Source organism: Balaenoptera borealis (genome assembly GCF_965194805.1).
Source record: "Balaenoptera borealis genome assembly, chromosome: 1".
In the NCBI taxonomy this organism is placed as follows: Eukaryota; Metazoa; Chordata; class Mammalia; order Artiodactyla; family Balaenopteridae; genus Balaenoptera; species Balaenoptera borealis.
This window is the reverse complement of record NC_138860.1, coordinates 18,356,329-18,376,436: the sequence shown is the minus strand read 5'-3', so window position 1 is coordinate 18,376,436 and position 20,108 is coordinate 18,356,329. Positions and strand designations below refer to the sequence as shown.

Genomic DNA, 20,108 nt, shown 5'->3' with positions numbered 1-20,108 from the left:
GTTTTCCTGGGCTAAAATCAAGGTGTCGGCAGGCCTGTGTTCCTCCTGGACCCTCTAGGGGAGAATTCATTTCCTTCGTATTCCAGTGTCTAGAGGCTGACCTCACACCTTGGCTTGTCTAACATAGCCTTTGCTTTCTTTACTTCCACTGTCACCTTCTGTCTGATCTAACCCTGATCCTCCTGCCTCCCTCTTCTGAGGGCCCTTGTGATTACATTGGGTCTACCAGATAATCTCTCCTTCTCAAGATCCTTAACTTAATCACAGCTGGAAGGTTCCTTGTCCATGCCGCGTAAAATATTCACAGGTTCTGGAGATTAGAATGTGGAAATCTTTGGAGAGGCTTTATTCAGCCTACCATAGACAGGTTCAGGATCCATTTTAAAGGTAGTGCCAACAAGACTTTGCTGACAAATAGGATGGGGGAATGAGGGAAGGATTTATACATCAACGATATCTCCTAAGTGTTTTTGGCTTGGGAAACTGGCTGGATGTTGCTACCATTTGTCAGGATGAACAAAATACTATGGAAGAAGTCATTTTGCCGGGGTAAACCGAAGAGTTCAGTTTTGTTCATGATAAGTTTGAGGTGCTGAATTGAGATCTCAAGTAGTTGGTTACATGATAGCCATCATCCACATTTTGAGTGGAGTGGAGGGGACAAGGCTAGAGAAAGGAGTTTAGGAACTGGCATCTTTTTTTGTTACCAAAAACCATAGCATGGGTGAGATAATCAGGAAATAAGATAAGAAGAGAGATCCAAAGTCTGGCCCCTGGAGCACTTATCCCTAACAATTATTTAGGGGTTAAGCAAAGGAGCAGAAGAAGTCAGCAAAAAAACCTAAAGAAATAGTGTAGAAAATGAGAGAGAAACTAAGAAAATGCAGAGATAGATAATCCCAGAGAACAGCGTGGTGGAGAATGTGTCCACCAATATCCATTCTCCACTTCTTCCGCAGAATTAGAGTGTAGCTGGGCAAATGCCTACCCTTTGAAAAAATTGTATTTGCAAGCACCTGTTGCACCAAGGTGTGGCCACATGCTAAATGCCTCAAGTGGATTGTGAGAATGGCATGTGCCATTTCCAGACTGTACCCATATAACATTGTACATGCACTTCCCATGCTTTTTTCCCCAACTTCCATCATGTAGATAAGAACAGTGCACTAAGGAATGGTAGAGAAACAAGATGGAAAGATGGAGGAGAACAACTCAGACTTTGACTGTTATATGAGAGAGAAATGAAGTCTTTATTCTTTAAAGGACACTGCTGTTAAGCCTCTTTGATCTTTAAGACACTGTATTGTTGCCCAGCTACATCTTAGTTAATTCAGAAATTGGCACTAAAAGTGGGGTTCTTCCAACCAAACCAATATACATGACATTGGCTTAGTGGTCAGGCAGCAGTTGGCCTGGACACGCCAGAGAGCTTATGACCTTTATAATGCTGTGACAAGACAGTTGGTAAAGCTCTTTCCTATAATAAATTTTATGGCCTTTGTTCACTGAGCCTGTACGTTAAAGAGAAGCAAGAAAAAGCCAGAAGTTTTGGGTATGTTTCCAGTTCTTTGCTGCTTTAACAAGGTGTTTCAAAAAAGATACAATCTCAGAAAATAAGTGGCTAATTTGCAAACAGAAAAGAAAGAAAATAGACAGTGCCTAGAAATTTGGAGTCTCTCATGTTAGGAAAACCTAACTCTTTATATACCTCAAATAGAAGAGAATATTACATGTAACCTTAAAAAAATTTGAGGGGACAGAGGATGGACAAAGAACAGACCAAGGAAGTGGCTTTTCCAACCAGGCTTGTGGTTCAGAAGACCTCAAAGTAGTTATCATTCAAGTGAGCAATAGGCATGTGTCACAAGTGGAAACAGTGAAATATAGCAGGAATTAGAAATATGTCCAAAAAAGACCTTTAGGTAGTTTGCTAACACATGAAAACAACTGGAAGCAAAAATATCTAAAGTCTAATATCAATTTTTTTAAGGGAATTGTATTGGCAAAGAAATGACTGTTTAAGCTTTAGTCAATTTACAGGACATCAAAACTGCACCAGCAGGAAGTAGGACATAAAGGTTGTACTTTTGCCAAGAGAACATAGTTCCCATCACTTATTTTAGATGTGGCTCTGAAGGATAATGGACTAATAAGAATTTACCAGAGTTTTAAAAATGGACACAGATCAATGGAAAAGAATAGAGTCCAGAAATAAATCCACACATATATGAACAATTAATTTATAATAAGGGAGCCAAGAATATACAACGAGGAAAGGGTAATCTCTTCAACAGATGGTGTTGGGAAAACTGGACAGCCACATAAAAAAGAATGAAACCAAACAACTACCTTACATCATACACAAAAATTAACTCAAAATGGATTAAAGACTTAAATGTAAAACCCGAAACCATAAAACTCCTGGAAGAAAATGTAAGAAGTAAGCTCTTGACATTGGTCTTGGCGATTATTTTTTGGATTTGACACCAAAAGCAAAGGTAACAGAAGCAGAAGTAAACAAGTGGGACTACATCAAACTAAAAAGTTTCTGCACAGCAAAAGAAATCACCAACAAAATGAAAAGGCAACCTACTGAATGGGAGAAAATATTTGTAAATCACATATCTGATAAGGGGTTAATAGCCAAAACATATAAAGAGCTTATACAAGTCAGTAGCAAAAAACACAAACAATCCAATTAAAAATGGGTGGAGGACCTCAGTAGACATTTTTTCATTGAAGGCTTATGGACGGTCAACAGATACGTGACAAGGTACTCGACATCATCTCACATCTGTTAGAACGGCTACTATCAAAAAGCTAAGAGATAACTAGTGTTGGTGAGGATGTGGAGAAAAGGAAACCCTTGGTCGCTGTTGGTGGGAATATAAATTGGTACAGCTCCTGTGGAGAACAACATGGAGCTTCCTTAAAAAAACTGAGAACTACCTTATGATCCAACAATCCCACTTCTGGGTATATATCCAAATGAAAACAAGATATCAAAGAGATATCTGCTCACCAATGTTCATTGTAGCATTGTTCATAGTAACCAAGATATGGAAACAATATAATTGTCCATCAATTATGAATGGATAAAGAAGATGTGGTATGTGTATGCAATGCAATACTATTTAGCCATGAGAAAGAAGGAAATCCTGCCATTTGTGACAACTTGGATGGACTTTGAGGGCATTACACTAAGTGAAACAAGTCAGACAGAGAAAGACAAGTATTTCATGGTATATGTATAATCTAAAAAAAAAAAAGTCAAACTCATAGAAACAGAGAGTGGAATGGAGGTTGCCAGGGGCTGGGGGATGGAAGAAATGGGGAGAGGTTGGTAAAGGGATACAAACCTTAGGCTATAAAATGAATAAGTTCTGAGGATCTAATCTAAAACATGGTGACTAGTTCATAAACACTGTATTGTAATGTAATTGAAATTTGCTAAAAGAGTAGAATTTAAATGTTGTCTCTCACACACAAAAGATAAATGTTGAGTTGGTGAACGTGTTAACTAAATGGGGAGAATCCTTTCACAATGTATACGTGTTATCAGGTCACCACGATGTACACTTTAAATATCTTACAATTTTATTTGTCCATTATACCTCAATAAATCTGCAATCAACAAGAAAAGAACTTATTAGTGTTCAATGTTGGGGAAGATGAAGGAAGGACGATGATCAAGAAAGTTCCTCTTTCAATCTCCCAATTTATTCCTCCCATGGGAAAAGAATTTAGAAAGAGTGGATATATGTATATGCATAACTGATTCACTTTGCTGTACAGCAGAAACTAACACAACTTTTTAACCCAATAAAACTATACTCCAATAAACTCCAACAAATTTGTAAAAATTTATAGTAAAAACTATACTCCAATATACTCCAATAAAAATTAAAAAAAAAAAAAAAGAAAGTTCCTCTCAGAGAGTAGAAGCAGTGTGAACTGAGACTATCTCTGTTGTCATAGCAGGAAGACTTCAAAATCCCGCCCATCAGAATTCAATCCTTCCTATAGACCAGTGACAGGTATGTATTTCCCATTCCCCTCTTTTAATTATTTTTTTAAGTTTTTACTTTGAAATAATTTTAGACTCACCCAAAATTTGCAAGAATGTAAGGTTCTTTTATACCTCTCACCCACCTTCCCCCAAAGTTAACATTTTGCATAGTCATAGTACAATTATCAAACCTAAGAAATTAACATTGGTACAGTCTGTGAAGTAAGCTAGAGGCTTTATTTAGGATTTCACCAGTTTTTCCACTAATGTCTTTTTTGTGTGTTTGTTGGTTTGTTTGTTTTTACAGAAGTCAATCTGGAATCCTGCAACATGGATTCAAGTTGTCATGTATCCTCTATTCTCCTCATAATGTGTGACAGTTCCTCAGTCTTTTCATGATTTTCATGACCTTGACTCTTCTGAAGAGTAATGTTCAGTAATTTTGTAGAATTTTCTTCTATTTGTATTTGTCTAACGTTTTCTCATGATTAGATGGAGGTTATGAATTTTTTACCAGAATGCCACAGAAGAGATGTATCCTTTTCTGTACACTAGATCAAGGGGCATATGAAATAAATAAACCTCATTATTAGTGATGATAACCTTGATTACATGGTTAATATGATATCGGATGGGTTTCTCCATTGTAAAGCCACCGTGTTTTCCTTTATAAATAAATACCTTGAAGAAATACTTTGAGATAGTGCAAATATCCAACTTCTTTTCCAATTTTCACCTACTAATTTTAGCATCAGTTAATGGATCTAATGTTGATTTTCATTCTTTCTATGTTTATTAATTGGAGTTCTTCTGTAAGGAAGAGCTGCCCCTTCTTCATTTATTTGTTATTCAATTATTTACTCATATCACTATAGACAGATTATTATTTATTATATTTTATGAAGTAAATCTAATACTGTTGTTATTTTTGATGCTAAAATTGGTCCAGATTTGGCCATTTGGAGCTCTTTTAGGTTGGCTTCTATGTTCATGCTTCCATCCTCTGGGACCATTTCCTTACTTTCTGGCACCAAGTTTCATTTGTATTTTCTCTGCCCAACCCTAGAATAAACCACTTCTCCAAAGGCCCCTGGTTCCTTTTTTGAGAATGATATTTTAAAAGCAAAGATCTGGCTCCTAGGTGTGCTCATTGCTACAAGCGTGTCATTACTTCTAGACAGTCTCAGTGTACAGAGATTAGAAGTATATGTATACATACTAACTCATGCATGCACATACATCTATGTTTACTCTGTTTCTATTTGTATTTATATTTTTAAAAAAATGAGCTGATAGTGATACCTTTCATTCCAATCCAACGCCATGGTGTTCATTCTAACCTTGCCCCTTGGCTTATTTGTGACTTTCTTCTCTGACAGTGGGAAACTTGGCTCTCATGATTTCTAATATATTTTTTATTTGTTCAACCCTAGGACAAACACAGAACTGCTAACTTATTCCCCTGAGAAAAGCAAATTTACTAACTACAGACTTGCACAGTTCTTTTATTCTTTAGTCTTACCATATCTGACCAAAATACTCTATTCCAAGATAATTTAGGTTAATTCTTTTTCTTCCCTACCCGCTTTGGTGTAGTTATGCTATTAGTTTGTGATAGATTTACTGTCATTTGTTAAGTTTGTATTCCATTTTGGGTACCCACAACAACATCCTTGTTGATTTTTTTTAAAAAATTTACATACAGAAAAATTAATCTTTGTGGTATAAAGCTCTATGAGTTCTGAGAAATATGTGTTTGCTGTCATAATCATGATACACAAAAATTTCATAAGCTCAAAAGTTACCTTTGCTGCTTATTTTTTTTTTAACATCTTTATCAGAGTATAATTGTTTTACAATGGTGTGTTAGTTTCTGCTGTATAACAAAGTGAATTAGCTGTACGTATACATATATCCCCATATCTCCTCCCTCCTGCGTCTCCCTCCCACCCTCCCTATCCCACTCCTCTAGGTGGTCACAAAGCACCGAGCTGATCTCCCTGTGCTATGCAGCTGCTTCCCACTAGCTATCTATTTTATAGTTGGTACTGTATATATGTCTATGCCACTCTCTCACTTCGGCCCAGCTTACCCTTCACCCTCCCCGTGTCTTCAAGTCCATTCTCTACGTCTGTCTTTATTCCTGTCCTGCCCCTAGGTTCTTCAGAACCTTTTTTTTTTTTTTTTTTTTTTTTTTTAGATTCCATATATATGTGTTAGCATACGGTATTTGTTTTTCTCTCTCTGACTTACTTCACTCTGTATGACAGTCTCTAGGTCCATCCACCTCACTACAAATAACCCTATTTCATTTCTTTTTATGGCTAAGTAATATTCCATTGTATATATGTGCCACATCTTCTTTATCCATTCATCTGTTGATGGACACTTAGGTTGCTTCCATGTCCTGGCTGTTGTAAATAGAGCTGCAATGAACATTGTGGTACATGACTCTTTTTGAATTATGGTTTTCTCAGGGTATATGCCCAGTAGTGGGATTGCTGGGTCATATAGTAATTCTATTTTTAGTTTTTTAAGGAACCTCCATGCTGTTCTCCATAGTGGCTGTATCAATTTACATTCCCACCAACAGTGCAAGAGGGTTCCCTTTTCTCCACACCCTCTCCAGCATTTATTGTTTGTAGGATTTTTGATGATGGCCATTCTGACCAGTGTGAGGTGATAGCTCATTGTAGTTTTGATTTGCATTTCTCTAATGATTAATGATGTTGTGCATCCTTTCATGTGTTTCTTGGCAATCTGTATATTTTCTTTGGAGAAATGTCTGTTTAGATCTTCTGCCCATTTTTGCATTGGGTTGTTTGGTTTTTTGATATTGAGTTGCATGAGCTGCTTGTATATTTTGGAGATTAATCCTTTGTCAGTTGCTTCATTTGCAAATGTTTTCTCCCATTCTGAGGGTTGTCTTTTTGTCTTGTTTATGGTTTCCTTTGCTGTGCAAAAGCTTTTAAGTTTCATTAAGAACCATTTGTTTATTTTTGGTTTTATTTCCATTTCTCTAGGAGGTGGGTCCAAAAGGATCTTGCTGTGATTTATGTCATAGAGTGTTGTGCCTATGTTTTCCCCTAGGAATTTTATAGTCTCTGGCCTTACATTTAGGTCTTGAATCCATTTTGAGTTTATTTTTGTGTACGGTGTTAGGGAGTGTAGTAAGTTCATTCTTTTACATGTAGTTGTCCAGTTTTCCCAGCACCACTTATTGAAGAGGCTGTCTTTTCTCCATTGTATACTCTTGCCTCGTTTATCAAAGATGAGGTGACCATATGTGCGTGGGTTTATCTCTGGACTTTCTATCCTGTTCCATTGATCTATATTTCTGTTTTTGTGCCAGTACCATACTGCCTTGATTACTGTAGCTTTGTAGTATATTCTAAAGTCAGGCACCTGATTCCTTCAGCTCCATTTTTCTTTCTCAAGATAGCTTTGGATATGCAGAGTCTTTTGTGTTTCCATACAAACTGTAAAAATTTTTGTTCTAGTTCTGTGAAAAATGCCATTGGTAGTTCGGCAGCGATTGCATTGAATCTGTAGATGGCTTTGGGTAATACAGTCATTTTGACAATGTTGATTTTTCCAATCCAAGAACATGGTATATCTCTCCATCTGTTTGTATCATCTTTAATTTCTTTCATCAGTGTCTTATAGTTTTCTGCATAGAGGTCTTTTGCCTCCTTAGGTAGGTTTATTTCTAGGTATTTTATTCTTTTAGTTGCAACCATAAATGGGAGTGTTTCCTTAATTTCTCTTTCAGGTTTTTCATCATTAGTGTATAGGAAAGCAAGAGATTTCCGTGCATTAATTTTGTTTCCTGCTATTTTACCAAATTCATTGATTAGCTCTAGTAGTTTTCTAGTAGCATCTTTAGGGTTTTCTATGTATAGTATCATGTCATCTGCAAACAGTGACAGCTTTCCTTCTTCTTTTCCGATTTGGATTCCTTTTATTTCTTTTTCTTCTCTGATTGCTGTGGCTAGGACTTCCAAAACTATGTTGAATAATAGTGGTGAGAGTGGGCAACCTTGTCTTGTTCCTGATCTTAGTGGAAATGGTTTCAGTTTTTCAGCATTGAGGATGATGTTGGCTGTGGGTTTGTCATATATGGCCTTTATTATATTGAGGAAAGTTCCCTCTATGCCTACTTTCTGGAGGGTTTTTATCATAAATGGGTGTTGAATTTTGTCGAAAGCTTTCTCTGCATCTATTGAGTTGATCATATGGTTTTTCTCCTTCAGTTTGTTAATATGGTGTATCACATTGATTGATTTGAGTATATTGAAGAATCCTTGCATTCCTGAGATAAACCCCACTTGATCATGGTGTATGATCCTTTTAGTGTGCTGTTGGATTCTGTTTGCCAGTATTTTGTTGAGGATTTTTGCATCTATGTTCATCAGTGTTATTGGCTTGTAGTTCTCTTTCTTTGTGACATCTTTGTCTGGTTTTGGTATCAGGGTGATGGTGGCCTCGTAGAATGAGTTTGGAGTGTTCCTCCCTCTGCTATATTTTGGAAGAGTTGAGAAGGATAGGTGTTAGCTCTTCTCTAAATGTTTGATAGAATTCACCAGTGAAGCCATCTGGTCCTGGGCTTTTGTTTGTTGGAAGATTTTTAATCACAGTTTCAATTTCAGTGCTTGTGATTGGTCTGTTCATATTTTCTATTTCTTCCGTATTGATTAATTTTTAAATGTTGAATCAGTTTGTAATCCTCGTATAAACACCATTTGGTCATGACCTAGCAACCTTTTTATATATTGATGGATTTCATTTGCAAATATTTTGTTGAAGAGTTTTGAGTGTATGTTCATGAGGGATATTGACTTGTAGTTTTCTTTTCTTGTAATGTTTTGTTTGGTTTTGATATTAGGTAATGATGATCCCATTAGATGAGTTGGGGAGTGTTTATTCCCCTTCTATTTTCCAGTAGAGATTGTTTATAATTTGTATTATTTCTTCCTTAAATGTTCGATAGAATTACCCAGTTAAATCACCCAAGCTTGGAGTTTTCTTTGTATAAAGGTTTTTAACTACAAATTCAATTTCTGTAATAGATGTTTCTTGTTATTTATTTCTTCTTGAATAAATTTTTGTAGCTTGTGTCTTTCAAGGAATAAGTCAGTTTCATCTAAATTGTTGCATTTTGAAGGCACTGAATTGTTTGTAGCATTTCATTATTCTTTTGTCTGTGGGGTCAGGAGTGATATCTCTTTTTTCAATCCTGATGTAGGCAAATTGTAATCATAACTTTCTCTGTATCCAGCAGATATTGCTACAGTATAGTTTAATTTTTTTCAGCTTAAAGTGTTTTAAAATTTCCCCTCACTGCCTATCTGAATCATGGGTTATTTAGAAGTATGGTTTCTTAATTTCCAAATATTTAAGGAATTTTTCAAGTATCTTTCTGTTATTGATGTCTAGTTTAATCCTTTTATTATCCAAGAACATACTTTGTATGATTTCTATCATTTTAAATTTGTTAATGTTTGTTTTATGGCCCAGAATATAGTCAATTTTGCTGAATGCTCTGTGTGCAGTTGAAAAAAGTGTATATTTCACTATTGCTGTTAAGCGCTGTGTTTTACACAGCTCTAAATTGAACATCTTTCTAAGTTTATGTTGCTCAGCACATTAGTACAGAGAATCATAAAGGCAAAAATGTATACTTTTTTCGTAAAGGCTAAAGTTACTGGAAGATACAAGCACACTTAGTGAAGGATTACTATAATTTAGAGAAAAGGAAAGATGCTCTTTTCAAAACAGGCTTCTCTAACAGTTAGAGTGTGACTCTATAGGGTTTTGCCTACTTTCTATCCAGATTCTGGGTCTGTTTTTTCCCATAACCCAGGATACTCGACCTCAGCCGGACACCAACTATTGCACAGGGCCTTGGGATCAATTCTGACCAAAGCTGATGGCAGGATTAAAGCAATTTTACTCATCGCTGATTCTGAGCTCCAGGTCTTTATTGTTGTCACACAGTGTTTCCAGGAACACTAAGTTCCACTTGGAGGTCCACTTTGCTGAGAGTTTATGATCGTTGTCCACTATAACAGGACCCCAACTACTGCAGAGAGTGGGCTTTGCATGCAGAAAATGCAATGTCTTGAGTCAAGCAATTAATTTGGCAAAGCCCTCACTCCTTTCAAAACTAGCAACATCTCTGAACAGCTGATGGAATTTTAGAGTAATACATCTAGGAAGCTGTAAGCATAGGAATACATCTGTTTCCATTGTTAGAGAAAGATAAACAAGACCAGACTCAAGACACTGTGGGAAAAAAAGTTGTTTCTTGTCTGCTTACTGTTTACTGCCTTTCTGGAGGAAGAAATGTCATGGATGTGTCAGATGGTGAGGACAAACTGGTATACAGTATAGCCATCTCAAATATGTCCTGGGAAGAAAGAAAACAAGGCTACATTAACATAACAGAGAAATGCTCAGATGATTATTTATTTATTTATTCTTTTTTTTTTTGCCCACATTATATCAAATTCAAGAACATCAAGGAATTCACATTTATCATTGCATGTTGGCTTTTTGGGCCATTTTGTATCAAAGTGTGGTTGTTGTCTGTTTTGAGGTCAGTCTGTTTCATGGATGTTTATAGGATATGCTAGCTTTTCCATGACAAACTATATTAAGTTGATTAACAATAGATTTATCTAATGCTTTCTTGGAGCATTTGATATTTTCAACCCATACAATGTCTTGGAAATAATTTGCTACTTGCTATTTGAAGAAGTATTTGCTTTTATTTGCCTGAAAATGACTGGTCTGACTGGGTTTTTTGACTGAATTAACTGGAAGTTTTGGCATGTTGATGAAGTCAGAAGTTGCTACACAATCTAGAAGAACAACATTATTTTTTCCTTCTGGGGTAAAATTATGAATTTTTACCAATTCAAACAATCCAGCCTCCAAGTGATCTTTCAAATCTTTTCAGTCAGAAGCCATCAGACAAATGGAGATATTAGTTCATATTGGATCTTTTTGGAAGAGAGAGTGAGCCTTCCTCTCTGTTAACCCTGCAGGCCGCACACTGGCCAATTCCAGATTGAAGACCTATTAGTCATGTCTGACTGGAAAGTACACACTGTATTGGTGGCCTTCAAAGTGATATATGGGCATCTGATCTGCCTTTTGTTTCCCCTGACAATTCCCAGTGCCTACTTTCCATCCAGCATCAAATAATCAAGGATCCACGGGTTGAGGGGTGCCAGTTATTCAAGTGATGGATTTGTGTTAAACCCTAGGATCAGTACAACCTTACGAATTAGCCAGTGGAAACATGCCCCAGTTAGAGACAGAGCTCCTGGCTGCCAACAAAACCACGTGCTGCTCCCCTGGCCTGAACATCAGGGCTTTGGGCAAATACCTCGTAAACCCAGGGACAGAACTGGGGAGCAATGTGTGCTTGAAGGCTCTTATGATAATTTTTCTCCTTTTTAAACTCTGCTCAACATTTGTGACCCCCTGTCTCACCTGGCTGCAGATTCAGAAGAGATGAAAGCCAGTGGGTTTTTCACCAGCAGGGTAAATAAATGAGGACTCAACTTAGAAAAGGGACAACCTCTCTTATGCTTTCTGCACCTCTGCTGGGCACGGAACAGTAAATTGAAAGAGAGTACAAATGATGCAGAAAATACAATGATCACTCTTGGCAAAAGGACTACCTTTCAATGCATGGAAATGTTCATATGAAAGGTTCCACTAGAGGGGAAACACTTCTCAAATAGACCCAAATTATCTGTCCTATGGCACTGAACCTTTTTTATATACATCCATATATTGAGTTATTTGTGGGGAATGCTAAAACCACAAAGTTCCTGTTTGCTCTGTTTCTTAAGGATAAAGTTATTCTGTGGTCAGAGACACCTAAGACCATTAGGCACGCACACTGCAGATCTGAAGAAGGTCTATTTACTTGAGCTTCCAGGAAAAATATTGACAAGGCAGTAAAAATACTTTCCTGATTACTCAACCTCGTATTTTAAACTTAAAATTACAGGAACTTTTCTCTTTTAGTCATTTATTTTTAGCTTCTCTATTTTTCAACCTTTTGGGGTTTTTCTGGCTCACCTTTTAAAACATGGTCTATTTATACTGACTCTGCAAATCGAGGAATAGCAAACCCTTTAAAGCATTGTCACTGTTTCCTCTGACTAGTTTTCAAGCTACTTGGGGACAAGTGAATCTCAGCTTCTGGAGATAAATGGATAAAGGAGAGTTTGTTACAGGTCTGAAAGAAACTTCAGACAGTCTGTTAGTGGGCTTCCCTGGTGGCGCAGTGGTTAAGAATCTGCCTGCCAATGCAGGGAACACGGGTTGGAGCCCTGGTCCGAGAAGATCCCACATGCCGCGGAGTAACTAAACCTGTGCGCCACAGCTACTAAGACTGCGCTCCAGAGCCCATGAGCCACAACTACTGAGCCTGCATGCCACAGCTACTGAAGCCCGCGTGCCTAGAGCCCGTGCTCCACAACAAGAGAAGCCACCGCAGTGAGAAGCCCGAGCACCGCAACGAAGAGTAGCCCCCGCTCGCCGCAACTAGAGAAAGCTCGCGCGCAGCAACAAAGACCCAACACAGCCAAAAATAAATAAATTAAATAAATAAATTAAAAAAAAAAAAAAGTCTGCTAGTGCTAGCTTTCAGGAAAGCCTGCAGGTTAATCATTTCTAATTTCCCTCCCTTTGACCAAAGGTCAGAAATAGTTACAAATCTGGGGGGGGGGGAGGAGTTGAGTCTGTCTCCATCAATATCGCACAGAGGGACTTACCTTGACTCAATCACGGCGCTCCAGAAACAGGGGATCCAGACCATTCTGTCTTTCCTGACCCCTCTCTACAACACCCCCAACCCTGTTATCTCTACCTCTTACCCTGTTTCATTTTTATTCAATGCACTACCTGCAATTGAACGTTATGTTTGTTTGATTATTTGTGTATTATCTGTCATTTTCACCAGATTTTTAAACTACAGGAAGGTGGGAGGTTTACATCCCTTACATGTAGAGAGGACTGGGAACAGATACTTCACCATAAAAGCTCAAAAATGCATTTATTGTTGAATGGATAAATCAGAGTTTTTCAGTTGACTTGCATTTTTAAAAAGCTGATCTGGTTGTTCATTCACAACAGTCAATGCCATTTCCCTCTAATTATTTCTAATTGACAGAGACTCTTCTTCGCTCCCCAGATCTAGGAGAGCCATGGGACTTCTCACAGTTTGAAAAAACTGCTCACAGAAACTCTGTCAATGATGCTGAGTCCTACATTTGAGTCCCTGCTGAAAACACCCAGATCATTTTCAGAGCGGACGAATGCATTATGCCTGTTTTGTAAGCTTTTGCTGAGTCTTCTCAAGGGTTAATATCTATTTTTTAACACTTCTGCCTGGGGCCACCCTATGGTACTTCTGCTGCTTCAACTTGCCAGTTTATACTTTATATATCTTTGTGTTTGCTTACTTTATATCCTGCCATAAAAATACATACACTTCTGGCTACGCACCGTCCAGAACATACAGAGGACTTTGACAAAGATAAAAGAACAGTTGGGTCACCTGGTGATGAAACACAGATGTTCGGTCCTGGAATGGATACCTGATGCTCGGAGAGAAAGATGGTTAGTTGGATGAGGAGGAAAAGTGTTGTTACTTAGCATTGGAAGCCTGGAGGAAAGGCTTTCATAAAATGAGTCAATGCCTCATTCGCCATTGGACATGTAGGCAAATGGCGGATTACTCATCTGAAACCTGGATTCCTCAAACCACAGTATCTTCAGTTTTCAAGAGGCCTGAGAAATCAGCCCACCTTCTTCCTATCATACAGCATATTGTTGGGCCATCCCCCTCTTTGATAGGCAGATGTCTGTGCAGTCATCGTTATTGGGAATATTTGTCCAGCTATTCTGATGTGCAATAAACACGATAAGGAGTTGACAATACTTAAATAATAATGAGGAGCACTTCCTTAGCATGTACTATGGGACACACGCTGTTCAAAACGCTCCAGACCCTCTCTTACTTCTCACAACATCTGAGGTAGATACTCTTATTATCTCTATTTAAAACAGAGGAAACAAAGACGAGGAGAAATTAATTTCTCTGTGGTCATCAGGATTTGAAACCAAAGTGCCTTCTTCAGAGCCCACCTAAAGACATTTCCAGCCCTGACAGTGACTGAGCAATGTTTGTACAGGCTGCAAAGTACCTTACCCAAATGAGTCATTCTCATTCAGCTTCTAAGATTTGGCCACTTCTCTGTTTTCGATTCCACAAATTTTGTAATTTCCACGAGAAACCTCAGAGGTCCCATTTCTGTCTCAGGAGAGGGTTCACAAACTCCACCCAAGGGTCTCCCAGTACTGGGCTTCATTCATCTTCCAAAATATAGCATGTTCTGTTTATTAATCTGCTTCACGTCGTTAAAGCAAACCCACACACCAACAGTGAGCTAAACCCCAGCCATGTGGTGTGGTAGTGACCTTGACCTCATTTCCCCCTCAAACTCTTGGTCTTGATCAATTCCCAGAACCCAAAGTTCTGTAGTAGAGTCCTCTGACAAAAACAAATGAGGGTGTTTCAGTGGCTTGCTTCCACAAGGAATCAAGGGCTCTCTTCTGATATGTCTCTTGACAACCATCCACCAAGCATTTAAAAAAAAATAAAGTTTCCAAGAGAAAATGCATGGAGTTTTTTAAGCAGACAAATTTATTTGATAGGTAGATAAAAGCTGCATACATCTTATGAAGTAAGGAATGCTGGCATGAGACTTTGACCCCAGTGCATCTCTCTCATGCCTTTGCCTGGTTCCATTAGGGCTTTGTGCCTAATGGGATCATTTGCTTCTGTTCTGAGAGTCCAAAAGCAAATGTCTCTTGGTGAGGTAACACAGGAAGCTGCTGTCAATCTTTAACATCCTTTTGTGATTCAGTTAACCCTAGAGGGATTAGGTCATAGAATCAGTAAGGTTTTATCAGGATAAGAAGGGGAGAAGAAAAAAGAACTCAAAGGCATCAAGCTGATGGAAGAGACCTGGCAGTTGGCCACTGGAGACCCTGGTGTCCCTGAGGAGGGTACCATACACTTGAAGGAAAGGAGTCTTAATACCCTGGTTTTGGACCTCTCCAGCTAGGCTTCCACCTGGTTCCCAGTCCCAGCCTTCCTCAGGATTAAGCCTATTTGAGTTATGACTTTTAACAAATGCCAGTAGGAAGCTGGGCCTGAAACTTTATTAAACTTAAAGTGAAGGTAGATGAAAGGGTTATTCCTCTACATCAGGAAATAGAAGTGTTTATGATATAGCAGATAGCAAGCACTTATTTTTATGGAGTGGATAGATGACAATAATGGAATAATTAACAGAATAAGACTGAACCCAATTCCATCTTTCAGTAGATCCTGCCTTAATGTACACAAACAGCTAGTTCTCTCTATTTATTCACTCTGATCCTAAGTCTTCTTTCAAAAGGGAAAAAATTATGATCTAGCTGAGGAAATATAAAGAAGTTCCTCTTAGATCCAGAGGATAGGCCGGTGACCTTCAAAGTAGTCTATTTTTCCTAAAAGCCAGGCAAATGGGAACTTTTCTTCATGTGATTTAATAAAGGTGTGATTGAACTTGCCAAGATTGCAGCCTCAGGTCCTGGGTGGTTTCCTGACCTATTGTGTGAAGGGAATTTGGGTTTGGTGTGTATAGCATACAATGTACTTGGCACATAGATGCTTGATACTTGTTATTTGAATGAATGAATATATGAATGAATGAGTCCTTCATTTTGTAGCCTAAGTCTTTGGGGCTAACTGACCTTAAACTTAATTATTTATAATGGGTGAAAGAACTGAAAGGCAGAAAGCAGTGGACTGTATGTAAAGCTGTCCACCAACAATTCTTCCCATCCTTCCACTGAAGGGCACTCTTCCCATCAAGAAGTGGCGTCTTATTCCCCATGTCATAAAGTAGGGATGATCTAATGACTTGCTTTGACCAGTGAATGACGTGGAAGTGATTTTCTGAGACGACTGAGGTCAGAACTTGGGAAGGACTTGCAACTTCTGTTTTCATCCTTTTGGTATCTAGATGCCACAGAAAGGAGCTTGGGTTGGATGAATGAGTTATGAGAAACCATGTGGAAAGAGAGAAGCCCAGGCAACCCCCAGCCATTCCAGCTACCCCAGCTGAGGTGCCAAATATGAGTGCAGCCCTCTTGGGTGTTCCAACCCTAGCTGAGTTCCTGGCTAAATGCACTCACATGGATGACCCCAACTGACACCATGTGGAAAAGGACTGCCCAACTGAGCCCAGCCAACACACACAATCATGAGAAATAATAAATCATTGCTGTATTAAACTCTAAGTTTTGTTTTTGCAGTAGTTTATTAAGCAACAAGAAATAACTGAAATGCATAACAAGGCAGCCTTACAAAGGTCAGAAGCAATGCCATCTCTGCAGGGGGAGGAAACTTTAGTGGTGTCTCTTGTGATGAGTATACTTTTCTCTGTTGCAATTTGTGTCTTCCTGAAGACCGAATGGCTACAAATGACACCAAGGGTTGGGATACCTTTAAAAGCCTTACCACCTGGGATTTAGAGAACTGGACTCCTAGAGTGGGAAGAGCCCAGAGAAGACACTGCCAAAGGGACAAGAGTCATTTATGGTAGTAGAGTCTGATCCCATGTTTAGTTGTATTAACATTTTAATTTAACTAAGCAAACTAGCCAAAGACACAATTAAATGGAATTTTTAAAATGTGTATGTCACTTTATGTTTGCAAAGGCTTTGACGTGCCCTGCTTAATTTGATGCTCGTCTCAACCCTCTGAAGAAAGACACACTTTTTAATAAACTCAACTTTATCAAGACATAATTTATACAATGTAAAATTCTTATATTTTAGGTATATGAGTCAAAGACTTTTCACAAATATATACACCCATATAACCTTTACCCGAATCAAGATGTAGAACATTTTTATTTTCCCAGAAAGATCCTTCTTGCCTTTTTCTTTTTTCTCTTTTGTATTTTCAAAATTTCAGGGACTTCCCTGGTGGTCCAGTGGCTAAGGTTCCATGCTCCCAATGCAGGGGACCAGGGTTTGATCCTTGGTCAGGGAACTAGATCCCACATGCCACAACTAAAGATCACACACGTGGCAACGAAGATCTTGCATGCCGCAACTAAGACCCTGCACAGCCAAATAAATAAATAAATACATACATATATACATTTTTTTTTAAAATTCAGCTTTATGGAGGTATAAATGACACATAAAATTGTAAGTTATTTAAAGCGTGCATTGTGGTGGTTTCATACGCGATGTGTTGTGAAAGATTTCTCCCCATGGAATTAGTTAATGTAGTTAATTAATTCTTCATCACCTCACATATTTATCTTCTTTTTTTTTTTTTTTTTTTTGGTGAGAAGATTTAAGTTCCACTCTCTTAGCAAATTTCAATTATGCAGTACAATGTTATCAGCTCCAGTAACCGTGTTGTACATTAGATCTTCAGACCTCATTCATTTTTTAGCTGAAAGCTTGTACCCTTTACCCTCCCTTTACCCTCGTGCTTTTTCATTCAACATCCTCCAAACACACCCCCAAGGATGGATTGAGTTTCTCTCGCTGTAAGACAGTTTTGCCTTTCCTAGAATTTTATAAAATGGAACGATACACTCTGTCCTCATTTGCTTGTGGTTTCTTGCATTCAGCCTCATGAACATAAGACTCACAACATGTTGCATCAGTCTGCATTTCTTTTGAGAAAATGCTTCTTTTTTCATTTTACAGAGCAGGAAATTCAAACTCGAAGAGTGGGGTAATTTTTCTGAACGTCTCAGCTCACAAGTAGCCCATCCAGGATTCCCACACAAGATCTTCAGCATCCGAGATCACTTCTCATGATGCCGCTTTTGGTGCTGAACTGGAAGGAAGAGAGTAACATTCATTCCATTTTGGTAGATAATCAACATCTGAAGAAGGCACTCCAAAGAAAGAGCACACTCTGACAGTTGATGCGAGGGTGACACTTTTGGCTGCGGGACGAGCACCAGATACAGACAAGCCAGTCAGAATTCTTCACCTGTATTTTCCAAATGGGAATAAAGAGAAGGATAAAGCCTTTTCTGCAGTTAAAAGCTGAAGGGTATGAAGCCTTGGATTGGCCAGGTACTGTGTTTTCCTGCACTCTGGAAGAAATCTGAACTAAAAGAGAAAGAAGCCAACGTAGAAAAGGAAAGATAAGGGACACAGACAGAAAGTCTGACAGTTTTGAAACTTTGGTCCATTTATTTTTGAGGGCTAACAGCATCCTTGTCCTTCTAATGAATTGGTTATTTAATCCTTCATTTGATAACTTGAGATGTTTCAGTATCAACCGATAAATTCCCTCTAAGTACATTTGAGTTAGGTTTCCATTACTTGCAATCAAAAGAACCCTGTGTAACACATAGCGCTTAAAAGGATTTAACTGGATTAATCCATTTGCATAATGTTGCCACATCTTGTAAAAAACATGCGGTTTTCATAGTAACTCTAGTTAAATATACTGCATCTGTATTGTGCCAGGAAGAAAGACAGCACTGTATTTACCTTTTGAAACAATCTTTGTTTCCATTTGACATGTACAGAGGTTGAAATATTAACAATGCATCCCAGGAGAAAAACCTAGCTCTGTAGGGTCTGTGGGTGATAAAATATAGCATATAAATACTCTCCGTTCAAGATCAGCACATACTATACATTTTTTGCCTGCTGGAAGTTAACTCATTTTTATGGAAAATGTCCTGGCCCACTATCATAAATATGAGCAAAACTGCTGGGGGATACTTTTTTTCTAATTCTCATATCCTATACAGGTAGTGAATAATGTCTTGTGTATTTTAGGATACCATTTTCAGAAGTAGAACACTTGCATGTGGGAAAGACTGGAGGTAGTGAATCTCCTTTAAGTAGAAAATGTGCCAACAGCAAAAATAAGTTCTTCATATCTCACGCAAAGAAATTCCTCCTTTTTTTGAGGACCAGTTCCCAAGAATGCTATCAGTGTCCCCCAAGAGAACTCAAGGAGCAACAGAAATTAACACTTGGTTAAGTTTCTCTTTGCTTTGCTTTCATGACTCTAACTCTTCTTCCTGATTATAGGCTACCCTTTGTCTAGATGCTTTTTTCTTCTGTTATTGTTTCCCTTTCCCTTCCTTCCCATTTCCCCAGGGCTTCTTGAGGGTAGAGCCAATTCTCCATTCCTCCTCCTTATGCTCCTTTGTGAACCAGAGGGAAGTGACCTCGCTGCCTGCCCTCATGCAGGGGGAGCTCTCAGTAGTTTCCAGTTTAGACTTTCAAGCTCCTACATGTTGGGATGCTCAGAGGGCAGATGTATGAGAAAGAGAGGATAATTGAATTACAGATTTCTATTGTGTTCAAGATGTTAGCTCTTGCACACATGTAGCAATTCCTGATTGCTTAAGAGGTCCCTGGTGTGTTTTTGGCAAGTGAAGACCTTTACATGTGCCTGGCTCTGGTCCAAGTGACATGCACAGCGCTGGGATTACTTAACTACTCATCTGCCTGCATTTTCTTCCAATTCCTTAGAAAGAAAATGGAAAACAAGGAGAGAGAAAGAAAAGAGGTGTTGACCTTGATGACTGAAAGAATTTCTTTTAGATAAACTCCAAGATAAACTTCAAGATTATAAAGATAAGATACTGCTCAGTGGAATACTTGCAAAAAATAAGATCTCATACAGGAAGGCTTTCTTTAAAAATAAGACCCCAAAAAAAGGACTAACCCCTGGAAACGTGTGTGTGTGTTCATGTGTGTGTATGTTTGATTTCATTCTGTGAGCTGAATCTTTAATGTGATCATAAAGCTGTGATCTTTAATGACTTTTTATTTATTTATGTATTTACTTTTTTGTTTTGTGTTGGGTCTTCGTTTCTGTGCGAGGGCTTTCTCCAGTTGCGGCGAGCAGGGGCCACTCTTCATCGCGGTGCGCGGGCCTCTCACTGTCGCGGCCTCTCCCGTTGCGGAGCACAGGCTCCAGACGCGCAGGCTCAGTAGTTGTGGCTCACGGGCTTAGTTGCTC

General features: G+C 38.5%; 1 protein-coding gene across 2 annotated transcripts in view; it reads left to right on the top strand.

The window, feature by feature from the left end:
- LOC309630448 (uncharacterized protein) overlaps window positions 1-6,061 on the top strand; it is a 37,430-nt gene extending 31,369 nt beyond the window's left edge. For both annotated transcript variants that reach the window (XM_082395736.1, XM_082395735.1), the window contains 2 exons: window positions 3,979-4,037; window positions 4,317-6,061. In XM_082395736.1, coding sequence (XP_082251862.1) covers window positions 3,979-4,037; window positions 4,317-4,408 — 151 coding nt within the window. In that variant the 3' untranslated portion in view covers window positions 4,409-6,061. The remainder of the gene's footprint in view (window positions 1-3,978; window positions 4,038-4,316) is intronic.
- The last annotated feature ends 14,047 nt before the right edge of the window (window positions 6,062-20,108 follow it).